We start from the raw sequence: 21,787 nt of genomic DNA on the forward strand, positions 1-21,787 counted from the left end.
TCTGCCCTTTATTACTCTCTCCGTCCTTTCTTCATTTTTTTCTCTAAGCAGTTCCACCAACGTGATGTTATTTCATTTTTTAGGAAACCATCTTAGATTCTCGAATCACCGTTTGGTGCCCTCTCGAGGAGTTGGATTGTTAAATACGATCGAACAAAATTTCGACTGTATAATATCTTCGGGAGAAAGGAAGAAACATTTGAAAATGTTGTCGCCTGGAATACAAAAATTTGTCTTTTATCGTTTTTCCCTTATTTTTCAATATAATTCCCCTTAATCTACTCACAATCAGTGTTGAATCATTTTGCACGAAATAAATGACAGTAGGAGGAGGAGAGGATTAAAAAGTTATAATCTCCCTTAATTTACTCGATATTGAATTAGTTTGTTTGAAATACGCGAAAATTTGAACTGACATTAACTCTTGACATGTATTAATTTTGTAGCGATGTTGCTGTGTTATATCATTAGGAAGTTATTATCAATATTTATCAATATTTATACACTTAAGCGATTATTTTCTTGTAACAGTATATAAAGTAACTAAAGAATAAAGCGTATTCTCTTAAATAAATAAACGAACTATATTTATAAACAATGTAGATTATATAATACATCACGATCATATAATATAACAAAGCACATCATTTTAATGAGTGGAACTTTTTTGAGGAAATCTTGCAATGGAAATCGTTCATCGTACGTTTATTTTAAGTTTCAACGGTAACTATATAAAGATATGATAATTAATATTTTAAAGAGTTTCCTTTGGATATGTTTTACTGTTCTAAGTGTACTGTTAATCAACTTTACTCAATGCTTTATATTGGTACTAGACGTTTATTCGCATTTTGTAATGCACATCTTAAATGTTCTTTGTTTTTTGTATGATGACGACAGATTCGGATTTCTAATTCTTACCGTATACCTTTCAAGTTTTTGCAATTCCAGTTTAAGATTTTCCTTGATTACAGTTTATTTGTTTTCAATATCCATGTTACCACAAACACTTGAAAAACGCAATGCAATAATCGAATGTAATAGTTTAGAAAACGTCAAGCATAAACAAATAATTGCTAATATTAGCAATATTGTATTTTATTTAGAGTATCCCCAAATTTATGAATGGTTAATTTTTAATTGAAAGTACTTTTCGTATACGACATTATGTATATTAATCTTTTTCAATTCAACAGAATAACAGAAGAAATGAAACACCTTAGATAACATTTATTGAAATGTAACCTATTTGTACATTATATTTTATGAACAATGAAAAAAGGCAAGGATACGATATTATAGTTTTATATTACCATAATTCTTGTTAACCACAGAATTGTAATTCCGCATTACAATGCAATGAAAGGAGATTCCCATTAGAGACTTATCTCGACCTAAAATCTTAAAAAAAAAAACTTTATTCAAGGATTCATTTTGATTTAAGAGAATCGTTCGCTTTGCATCTTAGCTATAAAATACGTAGTTAACTTTTGCATATGCGATTAGTACCAACTGATTTACGATTGTAACAAAATTTCAGAATGATAGAACGTTAGTAGACAATCACGATAAAATAACGGTGTTCCTTCAAGAAAATTCTTCGTTCATTTAGCTGTATTTCTAAAAAAATTATATACTTAAATATTAATACTACGTTATTTTTATTGTATTATTGCTAAAATTTATTATTTTCATCCTTTATTTATTTATATATTCTAATATCATACATTATTTAAATTAAAATATATATTTTGAATTTTTATTTATATGTACAAACTATTCCTTCACCTATTCATTGACTATTTTTTGTTTAATATAAATTTAAACATTCTTTCTCAGTATTTGACGTGATTAGTTCTTTATCGAGATATTTCTTTATATTGGCAACAAATGCCAATTACTTATTTTCAAATAACTCTGTGCGATACGTGGAATTTTCTTAGAGGTGTACCACACAAATATTTAATACAGTATACGATAAATTGTTACTGCCTGACCGCAGACCTTCTGCGAGTATTCTTACGTATATAAAAATATAGATGTGTGAACATATTATCTAATCATTGACGTAAATCGACAGCATGCATTCTATCGTTAATAAACAGTACTATGTAATATATTTATCGTTTATAAATTTCTTGATAAATATTTCGTAAAATTTGTCCAGAATTAGTTACATTAGTAAAATTAATCTAAATTCCATTACATAAAGTGAATCATTTTTTTTTTGTCATTGTGCTGCAACTTGGATGTACTGTTTCGTGAAACGAAGTTTAGCATCTTGTGTATACTAATCATTCACTCAACCCATTACTCGTAGTCAATTACATTATGCATGCTATGTATTTCAATCGAAAAGAAGCATCTAATTCGATGAGATAAAGCATAATGTAAATATAAAATTACGTTCTCACGTGAAGTAGATATCAATTGAGCGGTTAACCTTGGAAAAACACCTTTCCAAGTAATGCATGGATATTCCTACAATATGTACAATAATAAAGCTAGTCGGGAAATATTCTCTTTCTTAGAATTTTACAGCTGGAAACATAATCGATCAAATCAATTCCAATATCAAGTTTCTACAATTAGTTTATAACTCTATTATTCTTTGATCGACTGTGAAAATAGATAAATAAACAGAATAGGCCTGTAAATTTGATTTTCTCAACATGAAAAAAATTTATTCATACAAATTGTACGGCATCGAGAGAACAGTAACATTCCAATAATAATTGTTTGTTGAACAGGGGTTTTTGGAGCTTTCAAGGTCTCTTATATTTTTCTAAATGGCGGGCCATATTTATTTGTTCCTAATGCAATAGCAGATATATAGAGAATTTTAACGAACAAGGTCATTCGAGATCATTCAAAGTCACAGTAAGTCATAGAAAATGGAAGAACGATGATATGATAAACGATACTATTAAATTTGATCATATTTATAAGATGCCGATTTATCTGTTTACATATGTGCCATAAGTTAGAACAATAGTACAGAGAAAATATAATGATCGTATCAATAACTATTACATCGCCACTCTACCATATACGATCTCCCTTGACTGAATGATTTCGTATTATAGTTCACTGAAATTAATTTAACGTCCACTATTCTATTTATTACGGAAAAAAATGTACAAAGAATGCCATCTAAAAAATAGAGATAATTTTCGAAAATCCTCCCTCCACAAAAAATTAAATTTGTTTAACTTAAAATGTACACGATAAAAAAATTCTGTTACTAAAAATCTACTCTATTCAAATGAGACATTTTTCTCTCAATCTCTCTTCATATTTCTGATTGAGTATTATAATATTATCTATGGTCCTTGTCTCTCTTTTCCTTTTGTCTTTTATGTTCAATGTGTTCACAACTCTAATCTTCGTTTTTTCTACTGTACTGTTAAATTTGATTATATAACGCCCTTGATTCTCAACTACATATGTACCTATATCCGTTCCGATTTATCGTATTTCTGTTATATTAAACTAATTTGTTTCATATACATATGTATGTGTGTTTTTGAGAATAGATCAGTATCAGTTCTTTAATTGTAGCTTATCTCTTTCGCAAAATTTTTAACATATTTTACTCGCACCTTAACACGATCTAGTAATAAAGAAATTGTGATAAAAATGAATAAAAATAAAATCAGTTTACTCGGTCAATCGACTATTCCTCGTTAAACCGAGTAGCAAAAATTGAACGTGACCAATCTTTACAATGCCCCAACTTTTGTTAAAGCCATCGGCAAAACACCTACCGCTTCAAACTCGTCGGAAACGTTTACTAGTTTCTGCACGCTCTTGCATAATGGTGCTCTTTCGATGATCACGTGTATAATGATCGACAAGAAAATACCAGCAGTCGTCGTTTACTTCCTTATCTTTCCTACCAATATTTTCTATTGTTTTTTTCTCGTGTTGCAAGTGTGTTAGTTGATAAAACAGTGGTTCTGCAATTTTATAAAACTTAAAATTTCCAAGATCCCCACCCATTTCCAAGTTTGTCGTTTTCCTCAGGGGCAGCCAGAGTTCAAGGTATAAAGGAAGCCGAGCGACGCGATGATATCTCCAAGTTCTATTCGATAATGGGTACGCGCGGTAATTGTCACTTGTTCGTTCGGACGTGCGTTTATCTGACGCTTTTCGTCATTTATACGTTTGCACAAGGTGAGAAATCGCTCGCTGAATGCTTAGAAAAGTTCAATGGTGTCGTGCATTTCTGAAAGGAATCGATATGTTAAATTCGGGCAGAATGGAGAGTGCGGTATCGTTTAGAATTATTTTAACGATTTTACGTGTCAGAAAATCTAAGAATTGTGTCCATTACAAATGTATTTATCAGTTTGGACAGTTTAACGTCCATTATTTGTTCTTTGTCTTACGAGCTATAATATTGTAACAAATGAAAGCTTCGGTGGAAAACCAACAACAAAACTGATTTCTCTTGTCAACGAAAATTCATATTAAACGGCTTTGAATGATTCTGAACTTTTTCAAATTCACGGTATGGGTTAGAAGAATATTTTTAATTTTTGGGGATTTCACGAAATAGTTTATAAAAAAAGAGCCTAGTGCGGTCCTTAATCGCGAATTATTATAGTGACAATTCTAGAGAAGCTACAAAGAATCAAAATTCTTTAAGAATTATATGTGTGACTTCTTGGCTTTTTTCTGAAATAATTCAATGGAAACATGTCGTTGCTCATTAAACTAACATTTTAAATAATCTTTAGATAAAGACAAAATATAAAATCTATAATACAAATACGAAAATGTTACAAAATAGCGAATAATAAGTATTACAAATAATAACAAGAGAAAATATGCTATTAGTTGTGTTATTTAATAAATAACTCTGTTTGTCTATTTTGTAATATATTTATATTTAGGACTATTAAATAAAATTACGTTTACCTTACTTGAAAGATGTGCTTTCCATTGCACAAGAATTCTTTAGATGTGTGCACAAACATTCACGAAAAAGTGTAACCATTTTCACAGTACGGTGATTCACATGAATCACTGCTCTAAACAAGACTGAAAATATACCATCTAACACCACACGTTGTTAACACAAGTTACAACTACTGACAATAGAACTTCGGTAACATGAACATTTTTTTTTTTAAATTTCAAAGGTTTGTAAAGAACACTTCGAAGAAACTATCGAGCAAATTACCCGACAGGTAATAATAGATGTTTCCCTATTGTACTATATATATGTGAAAGTGTAAATAATAATGTGAACAAATATATTTATTCCAATATTGCTAATTAATTTGTAAACATTGATAAAATTTGGTTAAACTTTATTATTGGTAAGCAGAATATAAGAATTTATTCAAAATTATTACTGTAGAGAGTGTTAATCAAGTATAATATATATAATATGATGTCTTATCACATATACCCAATATATTGAGTTGTCCAGAAAGTTCGCGCTTATTTTCAATAGATGGCATTAAGCCAGATCCAGTTATACGTATGACGTGTAACATTTTAGTAATATATCAGAATGATTGAAAACAATTGGCACGTGTACATATTCTAAAAGGTGATATTTCAGATATCTTTAGGAAAAAATTTTCGTTAAGATACATTCATTTTTATAAGTTCTATATACTTTTGAATATGAAAGGAAACAAAGTACATTATAGGAATGTCATACTTTCTTTTCACCGGAAAAGCAAAAATGCCACGAGCCAAGTAGCAAAAAAGATATGTGTCGTTTACGATGAAAGTGTTATATAGTAGCTGAAAGAACTGTGCGAAAGTGATTCGCTAGGTTTGAAGCTGCTGATTTCACCCTTGATGATCAAGAACGTCCAGGTAGATCCTCTATCACTGATGAAGATCAAATTGAATCATCGATCGCAAGTAATATCCACGATATCAAAAACGTTTGATTTTTTTACACAAGCATTTTCACAACGAAAAACATTTTCTCGCTCTATAAACTCAACAAAGAGATACAATTTTTGAAGCAAATAGTAACGGGAGATAAAAAATGGATCATTTATCATAATGTTTAATGTTAAGTGGAAAAGATCCTGGGAAAAGCGAAATGAACCAACTTTAGTGACCCCAAATTTTAGTTTCCACCTGAAAGAAGTTATGTTGTGTGTCTTATGGAACTGGACAGAAATCTTATATTATGAGCTTCTATCAAACAATCAGACGATAAATTCGGAAAAGTATTGTTTGTAATTAGACGAATTAAAGACAGCGATTGAACAAAAAACATCCAGAACTAGCGACTTGGAAGGACGTTGTGTTTCGTCGAGAAAATGTGGAGTCCTCAATTATTAGAGCTTGGTTGGGACGTCCTATCCCACCCGTTGTATTCACCAGACATTGCAGCTTCAGATTTTCACTTATTTAGATCTTTACAAAATTTCCTCGATGCCAAAACCTTTAACTCTCTGATCGATATAAAAAATCACATTGAAAAGCTTTTTGCCGAAAAACCTGAGAACTTCTGGAAGAATCTTGAAGTTACGTGAAAGATGGAGAAAGGCTGTGGAATAAAATGGTAACTATATAATTCAATAAATATCGAAATTTAAATGTGTTGCTTTTGAATTTTCCTTAACAATCGACACGAACTTTCCGGACAACTCAATGCATAAATACACCCGTCATACACGTACACGTTTTTGTACTTTTTGATGGGCAATAACTACTACTATAGGTTCAAAGATATACATATAATAAAATAGAGAAACATCTATTTACCTTTAAGATATCTCGAAAAATCGAATTGTAAGCGATAAAAAAGATTCCGATACTTTTCTTGAGGTCCCATACAAATTTACAAAGATTAAAAAAAGTTGAAATTTTTGGGTCACCAAAATTTCCGTTGTAAAAACTTAATGCAGACAAGGTTCAAAGTAATCACGTGGTCCAATGAACAATTTTGAAATAATTGTTGCATTCTCTCGTTGTGTGGTACGGTGTAGCTGGACGATGTATGTATTAATATTTCGCGAATGAAACGATGGATTTAGGGAATATCTAAACAATTTAAATAATTTTACTTCACTGTTAATTCATTTATTAGCGTTTTATTAACTATAAGTAGTACCGTATCTTCTGAAACAAAAATTATTTCATTTCACGAATCCCACGATACGTAAATTTTAAGGTATATTGCACCTTTTTCGAAATCAGTGTTGTTCACAATTTGATTCGTATAAAAAATCCTGATTAATAGATACGTTTTTATTCGTCTCTAGTGAATTGAATTTTAAATAGATAACAGTCTATCTTATTAAAAGAATGAACTAATTTATTTTTGTTAACAAAAATACTGACTTTGTCCCATCTTGTTTTTAAAGAAACTTGCGACAAAACGGTATGCTCCGGCCCTGTGAGATATTATACGGACTTGGGTTGCACTCCAATATACGCGAATCCTAACGATTGTTGCGCTGAGAAATATAACTGCAGTTTTGTGAACAATTTATCGAAAAACAAGTGCTACGTGAATGATCACGAATACAGTTTTGGCGAGGTTTTGAGAGACGAAGACGCGGGTCCTTGTGACGCATTGTGCACCTGCGAAGAAGATTTAAATGCTCCTGGCATGTAAGTACACATATTCACATACGTATACATACGTCCCGTCAAACTTGGAGCGCAGTTAACAATTCAAACACCGAAATCCTGCAACGTTTTCAGTTCAAAGCTTCAAGACTTGTTTGCAATGCTCTTTGATGCGTCGCGAATAGGTCATCCATTAGAATCTAATAATGCCCATGAACAGAAATGACATCGTAAGTTCTATCAATCTACCATTACAATTTTTTCGCTTCAAGTTTACACTAAACGGTAAATGTTTAATCCATCGAATCAGCCAAACAGATATTTTACGAGCAATCTCTTATTATGGTCAAATTATCCGAATTCTCTCACTTCGAGCTTGTTCTAGACAGTAAATGTTCTATTCGTTAAATCTGCTAAATATTTAAACACTTTAGTAACGAAATTCGCTTTATACAAAGTATCAAGATCTTCCAAACTTGAATTTATGATACAGAAATATTGACGTTTCGGTCGTCTAATTCTGCGAGGTATCGAGGCTCTAGAAGTTGTTCTTTTCTCATGAAATTTATACGCTGTTGGCAATCACGCGCACTACTAGCGTCTTACTGCCTCGCCCTCAATAGCGATCAACGTATCGTAAACACGCGGCGTGACACTCGTAGTTAATGACCTCGCCAAATGTACAACCCTTGGCTCAACTTCTTACGCTCCCCTCATTCCCATATAACAGTTCGACTACCTCTCACAACAAGGTAAGCGAGAGTTAACTTTTTGGAAAGATTGCCCCACGAAGGAACCTAGGCACCGATTTGGCAATCACGTTGCTTTCGATTATTGGAATCTAATTAAAGATTATTGTAATCTTTTGGATTATTTGAATCTTTAACCCTTAAAAGACCGAAGTTAGTCGTGTTACGTAGAGACAATGGGGGGGCTTACCGAACCCACCTATCTTTGTTATATTTTCAATCAAAAAGTTTAAAGAAGAATATTTTGAGGTAACACTAATTTTGAATATCAGAAATATAAATGCAATGTATACACTAATTTTTCACATGAAATTCTTTCTTAAGAATGAATAATTGTGTAAAAATAATATTTCACGAAGTAGGGTAATTTTTTCAAATTAATCCGAACTTGGTACATCAGAATTCAATTGTGCACACTCTTCGCACATTAATAGGAAACCCGAATGCTTTCTATATACGTGCTGTTTACAATTACTACGAAATTGCTTTGTTTTCGATAAATTATACATATTTTATTCTTTTACCTGTTGTTGTCAGTACGAATTTGTAACGGTGTCCTCTTGTCGTTGGTTCTTCTCCTTTTATTGTTTCTCTTTTTAATGTTGTCCCTTTCGTACTTTCTGTGCTATTTATTACATGTTTTTTGCAAAACTCTTAACTTCGAACTCCTGTCATCTAATTGGTATTTTATTACATGGATACTTCTTGTGAAACGATCTTCCGCCTATTCTTTTCCCCAGTATTTTAATCTGGACGTGTTGTTATACATACATATATAAGGAATATGCACTTACAGCAGCAATCACCAACAATGAATAAAACAAATAAAGAGGACATCTACAACTTCCGCGTTTACACGAATATCTTACCATTTAATCTATGGTGTCAACTCCTCCTTTTGTTGCATTATAAAATAGATCAATGTATGTCTCTTTCTTTGAATGATTGTTGTCTATCATTTTATCTCCATATTGAATTGATAAAAGAAGTAAAAGTTTTTTATGTTTTCCATTATTGAAATATGTTTTCAACGAGTAAAAAAATTTAAAAACACTGCCGCTGGCGATTCCAAATTCAATTATGCATATTTCAACTTTGCTTCCACTGATCCACATATATGTATATTTATCTTTCTCCGTCTTCTGATTTTTAGAACAGTTGCAATAAACTGTCTACCAAATGCAGCGAACTCATCTTTATTGTACTCCTCGTTGCGATTGCTCGAACACTCTGAATTTAAATCTTCATCTTCATTTTTATTACTGCAACTAACTATAGAAGTATTGTCACTCACTTCACCACTGTTTTCATTGTCAGTGTCTATTATCGTATTTTCAATGCCACTGTAATCGCTGTTACTGCTCATAACTGTCAATGATGTAATGCCCAATATTAAATATAACAAAAAAGGTATAACACTGTAACAATAAAGAACAACAAATAAAATTGTCTGTAACAATTTCACAATTGAAATACACGATAATGCTTCCTCTATGGGTTTCTTTCGACCGACAACAATCAAACTAATAATAGCAACTGGCTTCGATACTTTCAAAGTCAGTACATTGTTGCCACTTCGTTACCTCTTGTTTTTGTAATGTAATATTACTTAGCGAGCAGACATCGCGTGTTCTCTGTCCACGATATAATGCGTCATCATCAGAAATAAATATATAATTTCTTCCATAACAATTTAGAACTTATAAGTGATAATAAATCAATTTTTATGGTTATAATTTATATCTCCTAAATGGTGGATTAGATGATCACCCTTCCTGATCTTCCTAGAGTTAAGAACATTTACATCATTCAGGTACGTAGATTGTATACTATTATAATTTTGGGCCTTCAGAATAATGTATACTTTGCACCTCTTACGATATCTGTTTGGTTTAATCTTTGGCTATCTTTTATTGTTAAATAAGCATTATGTTATTTGCAAATAGGATTTTATTTACACAATAAACAGTCTTGCGAACTCTATGGAAAGTAATGTAGGTAAATACAACGTTTTAACATTGCATCCAAATTCTGTGGTGTCCATTGACGAGAAGAAGAATAACGAGCGTTTACACATTTTTACAAAGAACATCACTTACGCGCTAATGAAACTTACATATGATAGTTCTATGAAAAATATTTTATACATTTCTTTTTATCTACTATTATCTATATCTAGGGGGTGAAATCAGCCCTCAAAGTTGGGGGCGAAAAAACTTTTTTCTCGATATTTCGAAAATATACTGTTATATCTCAAAAACGTTAACACTTTTCTAAAGTAGCATATTTGTAGAAATAAAACAAATATAAGGAATATGTAAGAATAGTTATAGAGTTTTCAGGTAGTTGTATTTTCCAGTATAGTTTCAAGCAAAAGAAATATCATGGACCGTTTCTACTCCTGGCAACAACTTTTGACAACCGAGAACTAATTAATAATACGTGTCTATAATATAAGCAGGTACTATACAATATAAGCAAGTACTATCATATATTTTTATAACTGTTCGCACACGCTCCAAAAATTCACGTTTCGCATCGAAACTGATTTTATTGTATCAACGCTAACTTTTATTGAAAGAATCAAATCAAAATTTTAAGATACACGTACTTTTCATTTTAGTCTATACTTTTCATTGACAAATTTATAAAGATGCGAAATAATGATTTGTATGGAAACATATAATAAGTGAAAAGTTTAAACACATTGTTTAAACAAATTGATATTTTGCAAAACGGTTTAAGTGCTTAAATTCATTGTTCAAAAGTACGCAATTTTGATTGAAACAACTTTTTTCTAAGTTCCATAATTTTCGAAATATCGAGAAAAATGTTTTTTCGTCCCCAACTTTGAGGGCTGATTTCACCCCCTAGATATGGATAATAGCAGATAAAAAAAAATACTTGTCAAATATTTTTCAAAGAACTAGTTCATATGTAACTTTGATTGAAATCGACGGTTTACACTTGAGTGTTGTTCCCTGTTAGTTTAGTTCACATTTTATTGGGTTCAATGGCGGTCAATGGCGACAATGTGTGTGATGTTAGAGGAGCTAGTAAATTATAAACTAGAGTGAGGATGTAAAATCTCATTAGTCTTTTTTCTCGCGAACAGGCATTACGAATCCATGAGAATATACATACATATATATGTAAATGTTATCCTGCATAATTGCCATTAGCAATACATTAGTTACCGTAGTGTACAATACAATTAACTTTTCTCTCGATAACTGAACGTCACCATTGTTGCTCTGTTTCGTTCACTACCAATCCACCCCACGTATCCTATATAAAAAATTAAACAGAGAAAAATCACTATTTTCCCTCGATAACTGAATCGGAGCAGACCCACTTCCAAACAATCAGCTTGATTACACTGTACTTCTTTTATAGTAAATTATATTTCTTAACGCTTCTTTGATTATACGATAAATTTCACGATATTACCATATATTATTCTAATTTGTGGGCAGTGGCAGTTTTGTTTGCGCGGGTCTAGACTGTGCATTTTTAGGCTCGACATCGCAATGCTACTACAAACATTCGCACGATGAGTGTTGTCCAGAATCCTATGTTTGCCGTGAGTACATTGAATACAATAAATTACAAGTAAATCGAATTGCCTCGTAAATCATAACTCTGCATAAATGAAATCCCGTACGATTTTATCTTTAATTCGCACATTGGAGTATAGTATACGCAAGATGTTAGTAAACTAACTATAGACTACCAACAAATTTTTATTATATTTGTTATTTATTCTATATGCAAGGCAATTCACCTCACTTAGCAATCTTCAATTATTCGTAAACAATTCGTTATGTCAAAGTACGCTCAAAGAAGCTTGTATGATATTAAGGAAGCAGTCGTGGTCAAATTACGAATGAACGTCGAAATAATAATATTATGATTTAAACAACGTACAAATATTCTTTCGCAATAATAATGAACCTTTTATATACCCTATGCATATGTAATTTATATGAATTATTAACATATCTTTTAATTGAGATTACAAATACGACGGTATTTATGCAAAACAGCAGTGAAATACATTTGTAATATCTATTAAAATCATTTTTGCTTTTAATCATTGTCATTTTATCATTTTAACGCCATAAAGTGTAATTTCAACTATTGAAAAATTTTTGAACACTTCAGTTGTTTCCAAGAGTGTTTCATTACTTATTTATTTTAAATATAAAATTTTGATTTTCGAAGTTTATCTATGAAATAAGTACGATAACGTAATTGCATTTCAGATATAAAATAACCGTTATATAAGATAACAAAATATTTAAATTAATATTTTGGATAACATTATTGCGGAAGTGTCCAGATCTGCAAAGAAGACGCAAAATATAATACGAGGAATAAATCTTATTCGTAACTTTTCTTTTTTATCCAGTTATAGAAGTTTACTTTATTATTTAGAAAAATTAACGCAATACTTGAAATGCAATATATTTTACATATGTTCAGGACTTTCTTCGTCAACATTCCATACTTCATTCTCAAATTCCAGAATTAATTCCAGTATTATTTTGATCGAAACATAAGCATTGTTTATATCTTGGATGTAAGGTTGGTTACAAGATAACTAATTATTATGTTGTATATTTTTCCTGACATTGTATATCTTTCTTTAATATAATTTCTTCGACTATTGAACTGTTTGCTTGACTTACAAGGTGAATTATTTTGTACATCTTTTATAGCCTGTTATAAATTTCTATTACTGTTGTCTTCGCGTCGAATGTTAAATTGTTTTCAACTGTTTCCTGTTGATGTTTTCAATTGTTTCCCATTATAAATTTCTAATATCGAAGTCTTCGTGTCGAATGTTAAATTGTTTTCAACAGATTTATCTTTTGCGTAAAAAATTGTTTCATAAGTAGTAAAAACGTGGTGATTATGAAAGCAATTATAGTATTCCAATAATGATTTGTATTAGGGAATAATTAAATTTGCTTCATCGGAAAGTTTTTTCTTAATAACGACGCATGTGATGACACAAGTTGATCATGTAGTTGAAACAATAAATACATGCAGAGGATATACATATAATCAATTATGTTATTTAGTTGAGGAAGGAGAAGAAAGGCCAACGTGCGAAGTAGACGGAACAATATATAAAGATGGTGAAGCATTTGTATCAAAATTTGAACCGGAAAAGGATTGTTACTGCATGTCAGGATACGAAGGTATTGAATTAAATTTTTTTAGAATTCGTTTAAATCTAATATTGTCGAAATTCTAAAACAATAATATGAAAGAGATTAATTATTTGTATCTTGTTACCATAAAATTCCCCAACCATGTATGTATTGAAGGATTTCATAGGTTTTATAGAACATGATTTCAATAATTAAAATTTCAATACACATATGCGGAAGTATGAGTTTATTAAATTTTCTAAAAAAGTATTTAACATTTCCTTCGATTCTATATTATAAATTATATATATATATATATATACAATAATTAAATAAAAATTATTTTTGTAATTGACATATTAAAATTTTGTTTTACACAAAATACTAAATTATCATGAAAATGCAAATTAGATCAGAGTAATGAATAGACCACTTAAATAGAATAGTTACTTTAAATTAATTTTCTGAACAGCTTTAAGTGAATATTTTATAGTTTGCGTGAAACCGAAAAACATGAAATTGCACATACATTAATTTGCAGTAACATTGTTGTGTATATCTTATCGTCCAGAAACTGGTGTAGAAAGAAATACTTAATAATTGTACACTTTTATAAATAATTTTTATACGAAGATTTTTAACGTGAATTCCACGTTTAGGTAAAAATGTAGAACCCTTCTGTAAGAAGCCAAAACGCCCGAAATGCTCTCCCTTATTCCGAGATGCTTATGCCGTTCACCAGAATTGTGCTCCCATTTTTTATGACAACATGGTACCACAAACAGACTGCAACATCGGTTTTATATGTCGTAAGTTTATAATAATCGTTACGCACAAATTATCACTTCGTTTACAAAAGAAATAATTTTTTCTTATGGAAGCGTATTCTATAAAATTGACTTAATTTTTCCAGCAAATGAAAACGATACTGTTATTCATAATCACGATAGCAACGAGTCTGTCTCTGAGGAAGGTACGTTTTTCTATTAAACATATAGTTTCAGTTAACAAAGTGGTTACCAGCTCATTCGTGGTTTATCAATACATTTGAAGAATCGATTTGTAGTACATTTGTACTGATACGACAAAATTAGACCATACATTTCGTTAAATATTTATATAATTTATGATTTGAATAATTACAATAATTTGATAATTTTAGTTTTGTTAGTTGTTTAATTTTTTTTAGTTTATTGACGTTGATGGAAGAGGGTGTGTGTAATTCACTATCCAGTTCTAATTGAATTATTTTTAGTCTTTAGAATATTATTCTAAAATTAATATATGTAATTTTACACTTGTTTGAAGAACGGAACACCATTTCAGTCTATATTTTAGGATTGAATCAGAATTTAGAGTTCACAGAACTATATCGAGAATAGATAACGACTTGGTCTCTGACAATTATAAGCTTTGAATTCCATTCGTTCTGGACTTTAGAACATATTAGATCCTCTGAGAACTATATACAAAATTTAACTAGAGTTATGTAGTCTTTACCGCAATAGTACAATTGAAACAGGTATTAGCTACATTTTAGGGTAAAATGAAACCTTAAAATACAATAGTTTTGTTCGTGTTTTATTAATTAATCGAACTAAAATTTCAGACAGATATTATTCTTCGTTGCTGGTAGCCCTTCATTTTTATTCTTATTAATCTTATTTCAGTAATCTAAATTCCCAAGCTACTTCCTGTCTGTATACGTTCTGAATAAAAAATTGCTCTTTTATTAGATCTAATAAAATTGCTCTTTACTGGTAATTGAATTCAGTTAGTAGTTGAAATAGAAAATAAATGAAATATTAACTGAAATTAAAATAAAAAAAAGTTGACTATTAGTCGATCAATTATTGTTTATACTTAAGAAGCTAAAGCCATTATTAATCGCTGTTACGTTTCTTCGAACTTACAGATTCAGATATATGTCTATTTGGTGATTTGATATTGCACATTGGTGATGAACTGGACCAAAAAACTTCCCCTTGCATGAAATGCATTTGCGAAGCTCCACCTACTCTGACGTGTCAACAACTCCCAACTGACAATTGTAACGAAGAAGTTACCATATATACCCCGTGATACACTCGTACGACACGATATGATCGTACTAATTCAATAATGACACGTTAAGTCTTATGTATCTTCAAGAAACGGATTAGAAGCAGTTCGTGTTATGCCTCTGTAAACCAATCGTTTGATTACTAAATAATTCATACTTTAGACTTTAATATAAGTTCTTAAAAAATATTATTTAACGAAGGATCTGTTGATTGTCCAACTAAATTTTGTACATGATTCCTCAATAAACGAGACCTTTAACTAGTTTTCGAGATACTTTTTGTTACTATTATCGATCGTCAATTATTTACATATCAATAACTAATCATCAAATTTACGATTTATTTTCAACGACACGAACTTTTATTGTATTTTTAGTTAATGTAATAGTCTTAGTGTTACCTTGTTATCTCCTGTCAATCTGTCAAGATTAATATAGCTATTGATTTATTAAATAAAACTGTTATTTGTAAATTTAACATTTATTAATCAATTTAAGAATCGTACAAAGTGCTCAAGCGTACGGTTTAATGAAATGTAATTTAATGTAATGAAATTCATCCTTTCTCCAAAACATCCAGTAAAAATCATATATATATATATATATATATATATATATATATATATTATATAAGATAGATTATATCAAAATTAATGAAAATTTAGAGTTGTTTCCTAATCTTGTACATTTGTGCTGCAAGCAAGCTAGGGACTGCAGAAACGTTGTACAAGGAGTCATTTGTTGTAGAAAGTCATCACATGACATTTTCCATTGATTCTTTGCGATATGTTAATTGCCATTGTTTTGGACGGTCGTGACAAATTTGACACTCCATTCACAAAAAAGCGCTCAACATTTTTTAATAAGAAAAAAATTCATTTAATTCTAAACACCAAAAAACAAACAAAAATATAATAACGCAAGAATAATTTGAGCAGCATTTGGCTTTAAACTAACATTAAACGAATTCCTAGAATTAACTAATACTCTATCTTAAAGTGTTCACCGTTTTTGACAATAGAATGGAATTCGTTACTCTACGAAGCTCATTTTTATTTTGCTTTATTTCAGCGAATCATTCATTTTATGTATCTATTTATCATCCGTATTAATTCTATCTCATGCATCTTTTCCTTGGGAATTCTCGGCAGATAAAACTCCAGTAGAGTGAGATTAAGTGTAAATATTGCTAATTTATTTTTACATTGTATCACAGTAACCGCAAGTTCATTATCATTCCCTTAGTATTTTTCTTATATCTTTTTGATAAAGCTTTAAACGGCCTATGTCTATGTTCAATTCTTTTTATATATACTGTTGATAGAATATGCTGTTGAAGTTTGACTTCTAAAACCAGAAATACTCCGTGTATCGCGTATATACATAGTTAGATCGTTTAATAAAAGGATTGATTGCATTCGGTGATACTATCCCACGCGTACTCGTTATCTGACAATCTTAATCTCTCCTACCGTAAGCTATAAAGCCGCTATTTCACATCCAAAAGCTTCTATCACAAAAGTTTATATACATGTTCGTTCTTAATGAGATTGAATGGCATTGTACACTCTTAACTTGCAAATTGTAAAAAGCTACCGATTTTATGTTTCGTCAAACTTCAAACGAAACAATATTTAGGACATCTTAATTTTCGCAATGTCCCTAAGATAAAGATATTCTCCAAGCTTTGGTCCTCGTAATCTCATTGCAAGAATATTCAACGTTCCATTGTTATTCGGAAGGTAAACGATCTCTAGATGTCTATTTTGTCAGCCCCCGCAGACATAATGATGCTGCACATCGATGTGCAGTGAAAAACCAAGTTTACGCTCAAAATTACATGTCCATTATTATCGCTGAAGATCTTCAGTCTTGCAAGTACCAGGAAACCAAGTTCCGTAACGAAACGACCCAAGTAGTATGACCCTCTTCGTTGTGTTGACAAACGCTGTGTATTCAACTACTGTGGTGGAAAGAGTTACGGTTCTTTACTTCCTCGACTCGCACGAAATAGGACATCCATCTAGAACGAAAACATAACTTGTGTACGACCTTTTATTATTTGGACAGTTTGCCTAACCTGCGTCGAAATAGTCCTTAATAGTTCACAGGCTCTTTTGCAACACGTAAGTTAGCTATGCTTTGAAAGTATCTGAAAACGTGTATCCAATGCGTTGAGTGGTTCATGTTGCGACACCGATTAAACTAGCTCAAGTAATTGACAACGTAAGCGTAAAATATTTTGAGTAACTAGAAGGCATTATGGAAGATACCTGATTCCTCCTATTGATGAATTGTAATTCCATCCTTATGCCGCATAAATTCAATTTCAAGGCAATAACAGACCTGACCGAGGCCCTCAACTTCAAATCTTTTCCATAAATGTTACTACTAATCCCCAAAAACTGCCAACACCCCGTGTCTTTTTTTTAAAATATACATACGAATCTCTTGAGAATTTTCGCGCACTAAAATTCAGCGACTCTTATTTCAATTTTATATTCGACCTGTTAAATCCACCTATGGAATTGCTTACGCTTACAGGTGATATATTGATTAATCAACAAGATTTGATTCAATATTTGGCTGAAAGGACAAATGTTAATTCCACCTACCGTGGAATTAGTTGTACTTGCTCGTGATGTGCCGATTAATCAACAAGATTAAAAACCTGAATTTAAGGACCACCATTGTCAAAGAAACTAACGGCAAAAACGTTTATTACATTCAAATCACAAGTCTTTTAATTTTGAATATTTTGAATTACGTTGTGGCACGATGATTGAAAACTATATACATCATTTCTTCTACGATGTTTAACTTTATTCGATTATTTTCAATTCTGATCTGTTTCGAGTTCTAAACTGTTGTTATATACGGTGTCCATTAAAAAATTTTAAATCTAATTATTTTATTAATATAATTATTTTATTTGTTTTATATTCGTTGAACGTTTTCAAAATTAATTGAAGGGTAACGTTGTTTTCTTTTTAAATAGAAATCCACATTTTTATTTATAGATTCTTAATCTACTCAAAAAAAAAAGATCAGACTTTTGTATGGAATACTTTTTTATCAGGTTTTGTCTTAAAAAGATATTTAATAAAGTAACAAATGGAAATTTCTTTATAATTTTCTATGACTAAATGATGACAAATGAATAACAATTACATATTTTTACGTGATCATTTACTACACAAAAAATTATAAATGTCACTTACCTGTCTAAAACGAACAAACATTCGAAACAATAGATTAGAAGTTTCGCTTGTACGATTTGATTTTCCATCCTTTACTTTTGAAGTAACAAAACTAAAAAAAATTCGTTACTTTATTAAATATCTTTTCAAGACAAAATCTGCTAAAATGTATTCCATTCGAAATTTTATTCTTTTTTTTGCGTAGAATAAAAATCTGTAAATAAAAGTATAGATTTCAATTTGGAAAAAAACAAAGTTAACCTTCGAATAACCCAGAAAACGTTCAACAAATGAAAAATAAATATAAGTATAATAGATTTTCCTCTTGAAACCGAGAAACTTTTGTATCTAACATTTTTCTCGAAAATATGTTGTTTTCAAGATACTTAGATTTTAAATTTTCAAATGAACACCTTATATATTGTGCCTATGAGTAGGTGTCGACATGATTAACAAATCGATGACGAGTTCCCTCTCGTGGGGCAGTTTCCCCAAAACGTCAATTTCCGCTCATCTTGTCGCGTGCGAGGGTAGTCGCGGTGGCGTAATTGGCGAGGCAATTACCGTCGAGTCTTGCACCATAGGTTTACGATACGTCAGTCGGTATCGAGAAATGAGATACTAGAAACAGTCGCCAAAAGTGGACAAATTTTTATGGTGATAAAGCAACTTCCAAAGTCTTAATACTTTGCACAATTAAGCGACCGAAACGTCAATATTTTCGACAGTCGTTTCTTAAAAATAGTGTCTACCAGATGACGGCATTGTAAATTCAGATTTGGACGGTATTAACACCGTCAATGTCCAACTTTACACACACCGTAGAGTGTTTTGTCAAACAGATAGATTTTATCTCTTCTGTTGAGATCGTCAAGTATCTTCGTTTCCTTAAACCCAGTTTTGTTATCGCCAACTCGGTCTTAACAGTCAATTTCAGAATTTCTTTCGCAAATTTGAACATTTCCTCGAGCACTTTATTTCGGTACACCGTTGCAAAATTGAACTGGTTCACAAATATTTTGCTTTGTACATACAGCCAAATATTTAACTTTATGAACATCTCGATGAAATCGACTCTCAACCATTGGAAAAGACTTCTCTTAAGGGTTTAAATTTTCCTTCGATGAATTGTCTCATCTTGATTGCATTTATTCTGTAAGAGGGGGTAGATTATTTAATAATTTTCTCATCCGACAACGAATACCTACATATCGTTTCTGATAGTAGAGTTCGATTTTGAAGTTGCTTAGTATAATTGATCAGTTCAGGGCTCGTGAACAGCTGTTGAATTATAGGCATGCATCGTCCAGAGATTCGTATATCCGCATTATGACTCCATTTTGTTTATGTGCGAGCGACACCGGACAAACAGTCGAACGATCTCGATCAATTGCTCTTCTTTTCTCTTTCCGATGTCTGTGCCGAGCGTATAGGACATGCAGTACGTGCTTCGTCTGAAATAAAGTCCATCTCAAAATAAAACCTATTTCAACACATCATTTTCTGACAACAACCCTTTCGATTAAAATTTCGTCAACTTTGCAATTTTTGAGTTTCGTTAATACAAAGTAGTCAGTCAATTCCTTGATATTATCTTTTGGATTTTCCATTGAGCTTTGGTTTCCGAGATTGTAATATCCTTGAATGTGTACCCTCTGATCGTTGATCAAATACGTAGAAGAGTGAGTTAAAGAAAGTGAAAGCGAACGAGGAAAGATACGAAACAGACGAAATATTGTTGCACAAGAAGAAGTGTATCAGATACTTGAAAGAGCTATTGAGACAAAATATCATTGTTTCGTATCATTCTTCTTTTGTTTTCGTGTGTAGAAAGTAAACTGGAAATAGGTTGGAGAACGTCAAGTCCTTACAAGGAGAGCACGAGACCTTGGGGTCACCGATTTAGTTCAAATTTTGCAGGATGGTAGAATTTGCTAAAGATGACCTGTTGCTGAAGGTATACGATTATATGAGCCACTACTCAAAAATATTTGAGATATTTGCAATTGAATATTCATCATTGCTTAAATTTAGTTCTGTTAAAAATGATTAGCATATAGAGGTTTAGCGTAGTGGTAACGGAGTATTGTTCGCACACGTTTGGACCCGGGTTCAACTCTGGGCAGGATAAAAATAAATATTTAATCTTTCTTCTTTGTTTTTTTTTTTAATTTGTTTTTATTTTTCTTTTTTAATTCTTTTTTATTTTATATCAATTTTGTACATATAAACTTACTAGAAAACGTACAAAAATTTTGTTCGTTATAAAAAGAAATGTCAAAAAATTAATTATGGCTAAACGCAAAAAGGTACAGAAACGTTCATATATACAAATATTTATTACAAAATAATAAATACATCGTGGAAGAAAAACAGAAGAAAAGCCTTTTGACTTTTAATCAAAAGGGTTTAATCGTTTGAAAACAATAAATTGTGGAAGGAAGCAAAAAATAAAACATTTATCAAATTAACAAAATAAATATAAAAATAAAATTAGATTCTTACTCCTCATTGCCCGTACAGTGATAAAACTTGTCATAAAAGCAAATGAAGTATAATATAAAAAAGTACCTCTTGAGGGACGAATGGTCCAGGAACCCTGGACCGAAAAGTAAGACCAAGTTGTAATAAATATTTTTATAAATGATCGTTTTTGTAGCTTTTTGCATTTAATCATAATTTATTTTTTTATGTTTCTTTTCATGGCGAACAAAATTTTTGCAAGTTTTATATTAAGTAAATACATTTTATTTTTAATTTATTTAAACTCCGTTATGTATCTTTATATGTATAAAATGGATATAAAATAAAAAAGAATTAAAAAAAAAGGAAGAAAGAGAAAAGATTATTTTCATCCTCTTCAGAGCTAATCATTCTGAACAGAACTAAATTTAGGCAATGAATCTTCAATTGCAAATATCTCAAAAATTATTAAGTCGTGGCTCATATAATTGCATACCTTCAGCAACTGGAGAACAAAATCTACCATCCTGCAAAATTTGAACTAAATGGATGACACCAAGCTTTTGCACTCTCCTTGTTAGTGTTTACACCAAATCCAGC

General features: G+C 30.9%; 2 protein-coding genes across 3 annotated transcripts in view; both read left to right on the plus strand.

Moving 5' to 3' along the window:
• The window catches only part of LOC143152172 (uncharacterized), a 450,848-nt gene that overhangs the window by 264,433 nt on the left and 164,628 nt on the right, over nucleotides 1-21,787 (plus strand). The gene's annotated exons all lie outside the window — the stretch shown is intronic.
• On the plus strand, nucleotides 4,018-15,789 carry LOC143152173 (uncharacterized). The gene is made up of 7 exons (XM_076322002.1): nucleotides 4,018-4,176; nucleotides 7,347-7,596; nucleotides 11,780-11,886; nucleotides 13,391-13,510; nucleotides 14,122-14,271; nucleotides 14,376-14,435; nucleotides 15,378-15,789. The coding sequence occupies exons 1-7, from the start codon at nucleotides 4,095-4,097 to the stop codon at nucleotides 15,542-15,544; spliced, it is 936 nt and encodes a 311-aa protein (XP_076178117.1). The 5' UTR covers nucleotides 4,018-4,094; the 3' UTR covers nucleotides 15,545-15,789.

The sequence above is a fragment of the Ptiloglossa arizonensis genome, chromosome 10, assembly GCF_051014685.1.
Source record: "Ptiloglossa arizonensis isolate GNS036 chromosome 10, iyPtiAriz1_principal, whole genome shotgun sequence".
NCBI lineage: Eukaryota > Metazoa > Arthropoda > Insecta > Hymenoptera > Colletidae > Ptiloglossa > Ptiloglossa arizonensis.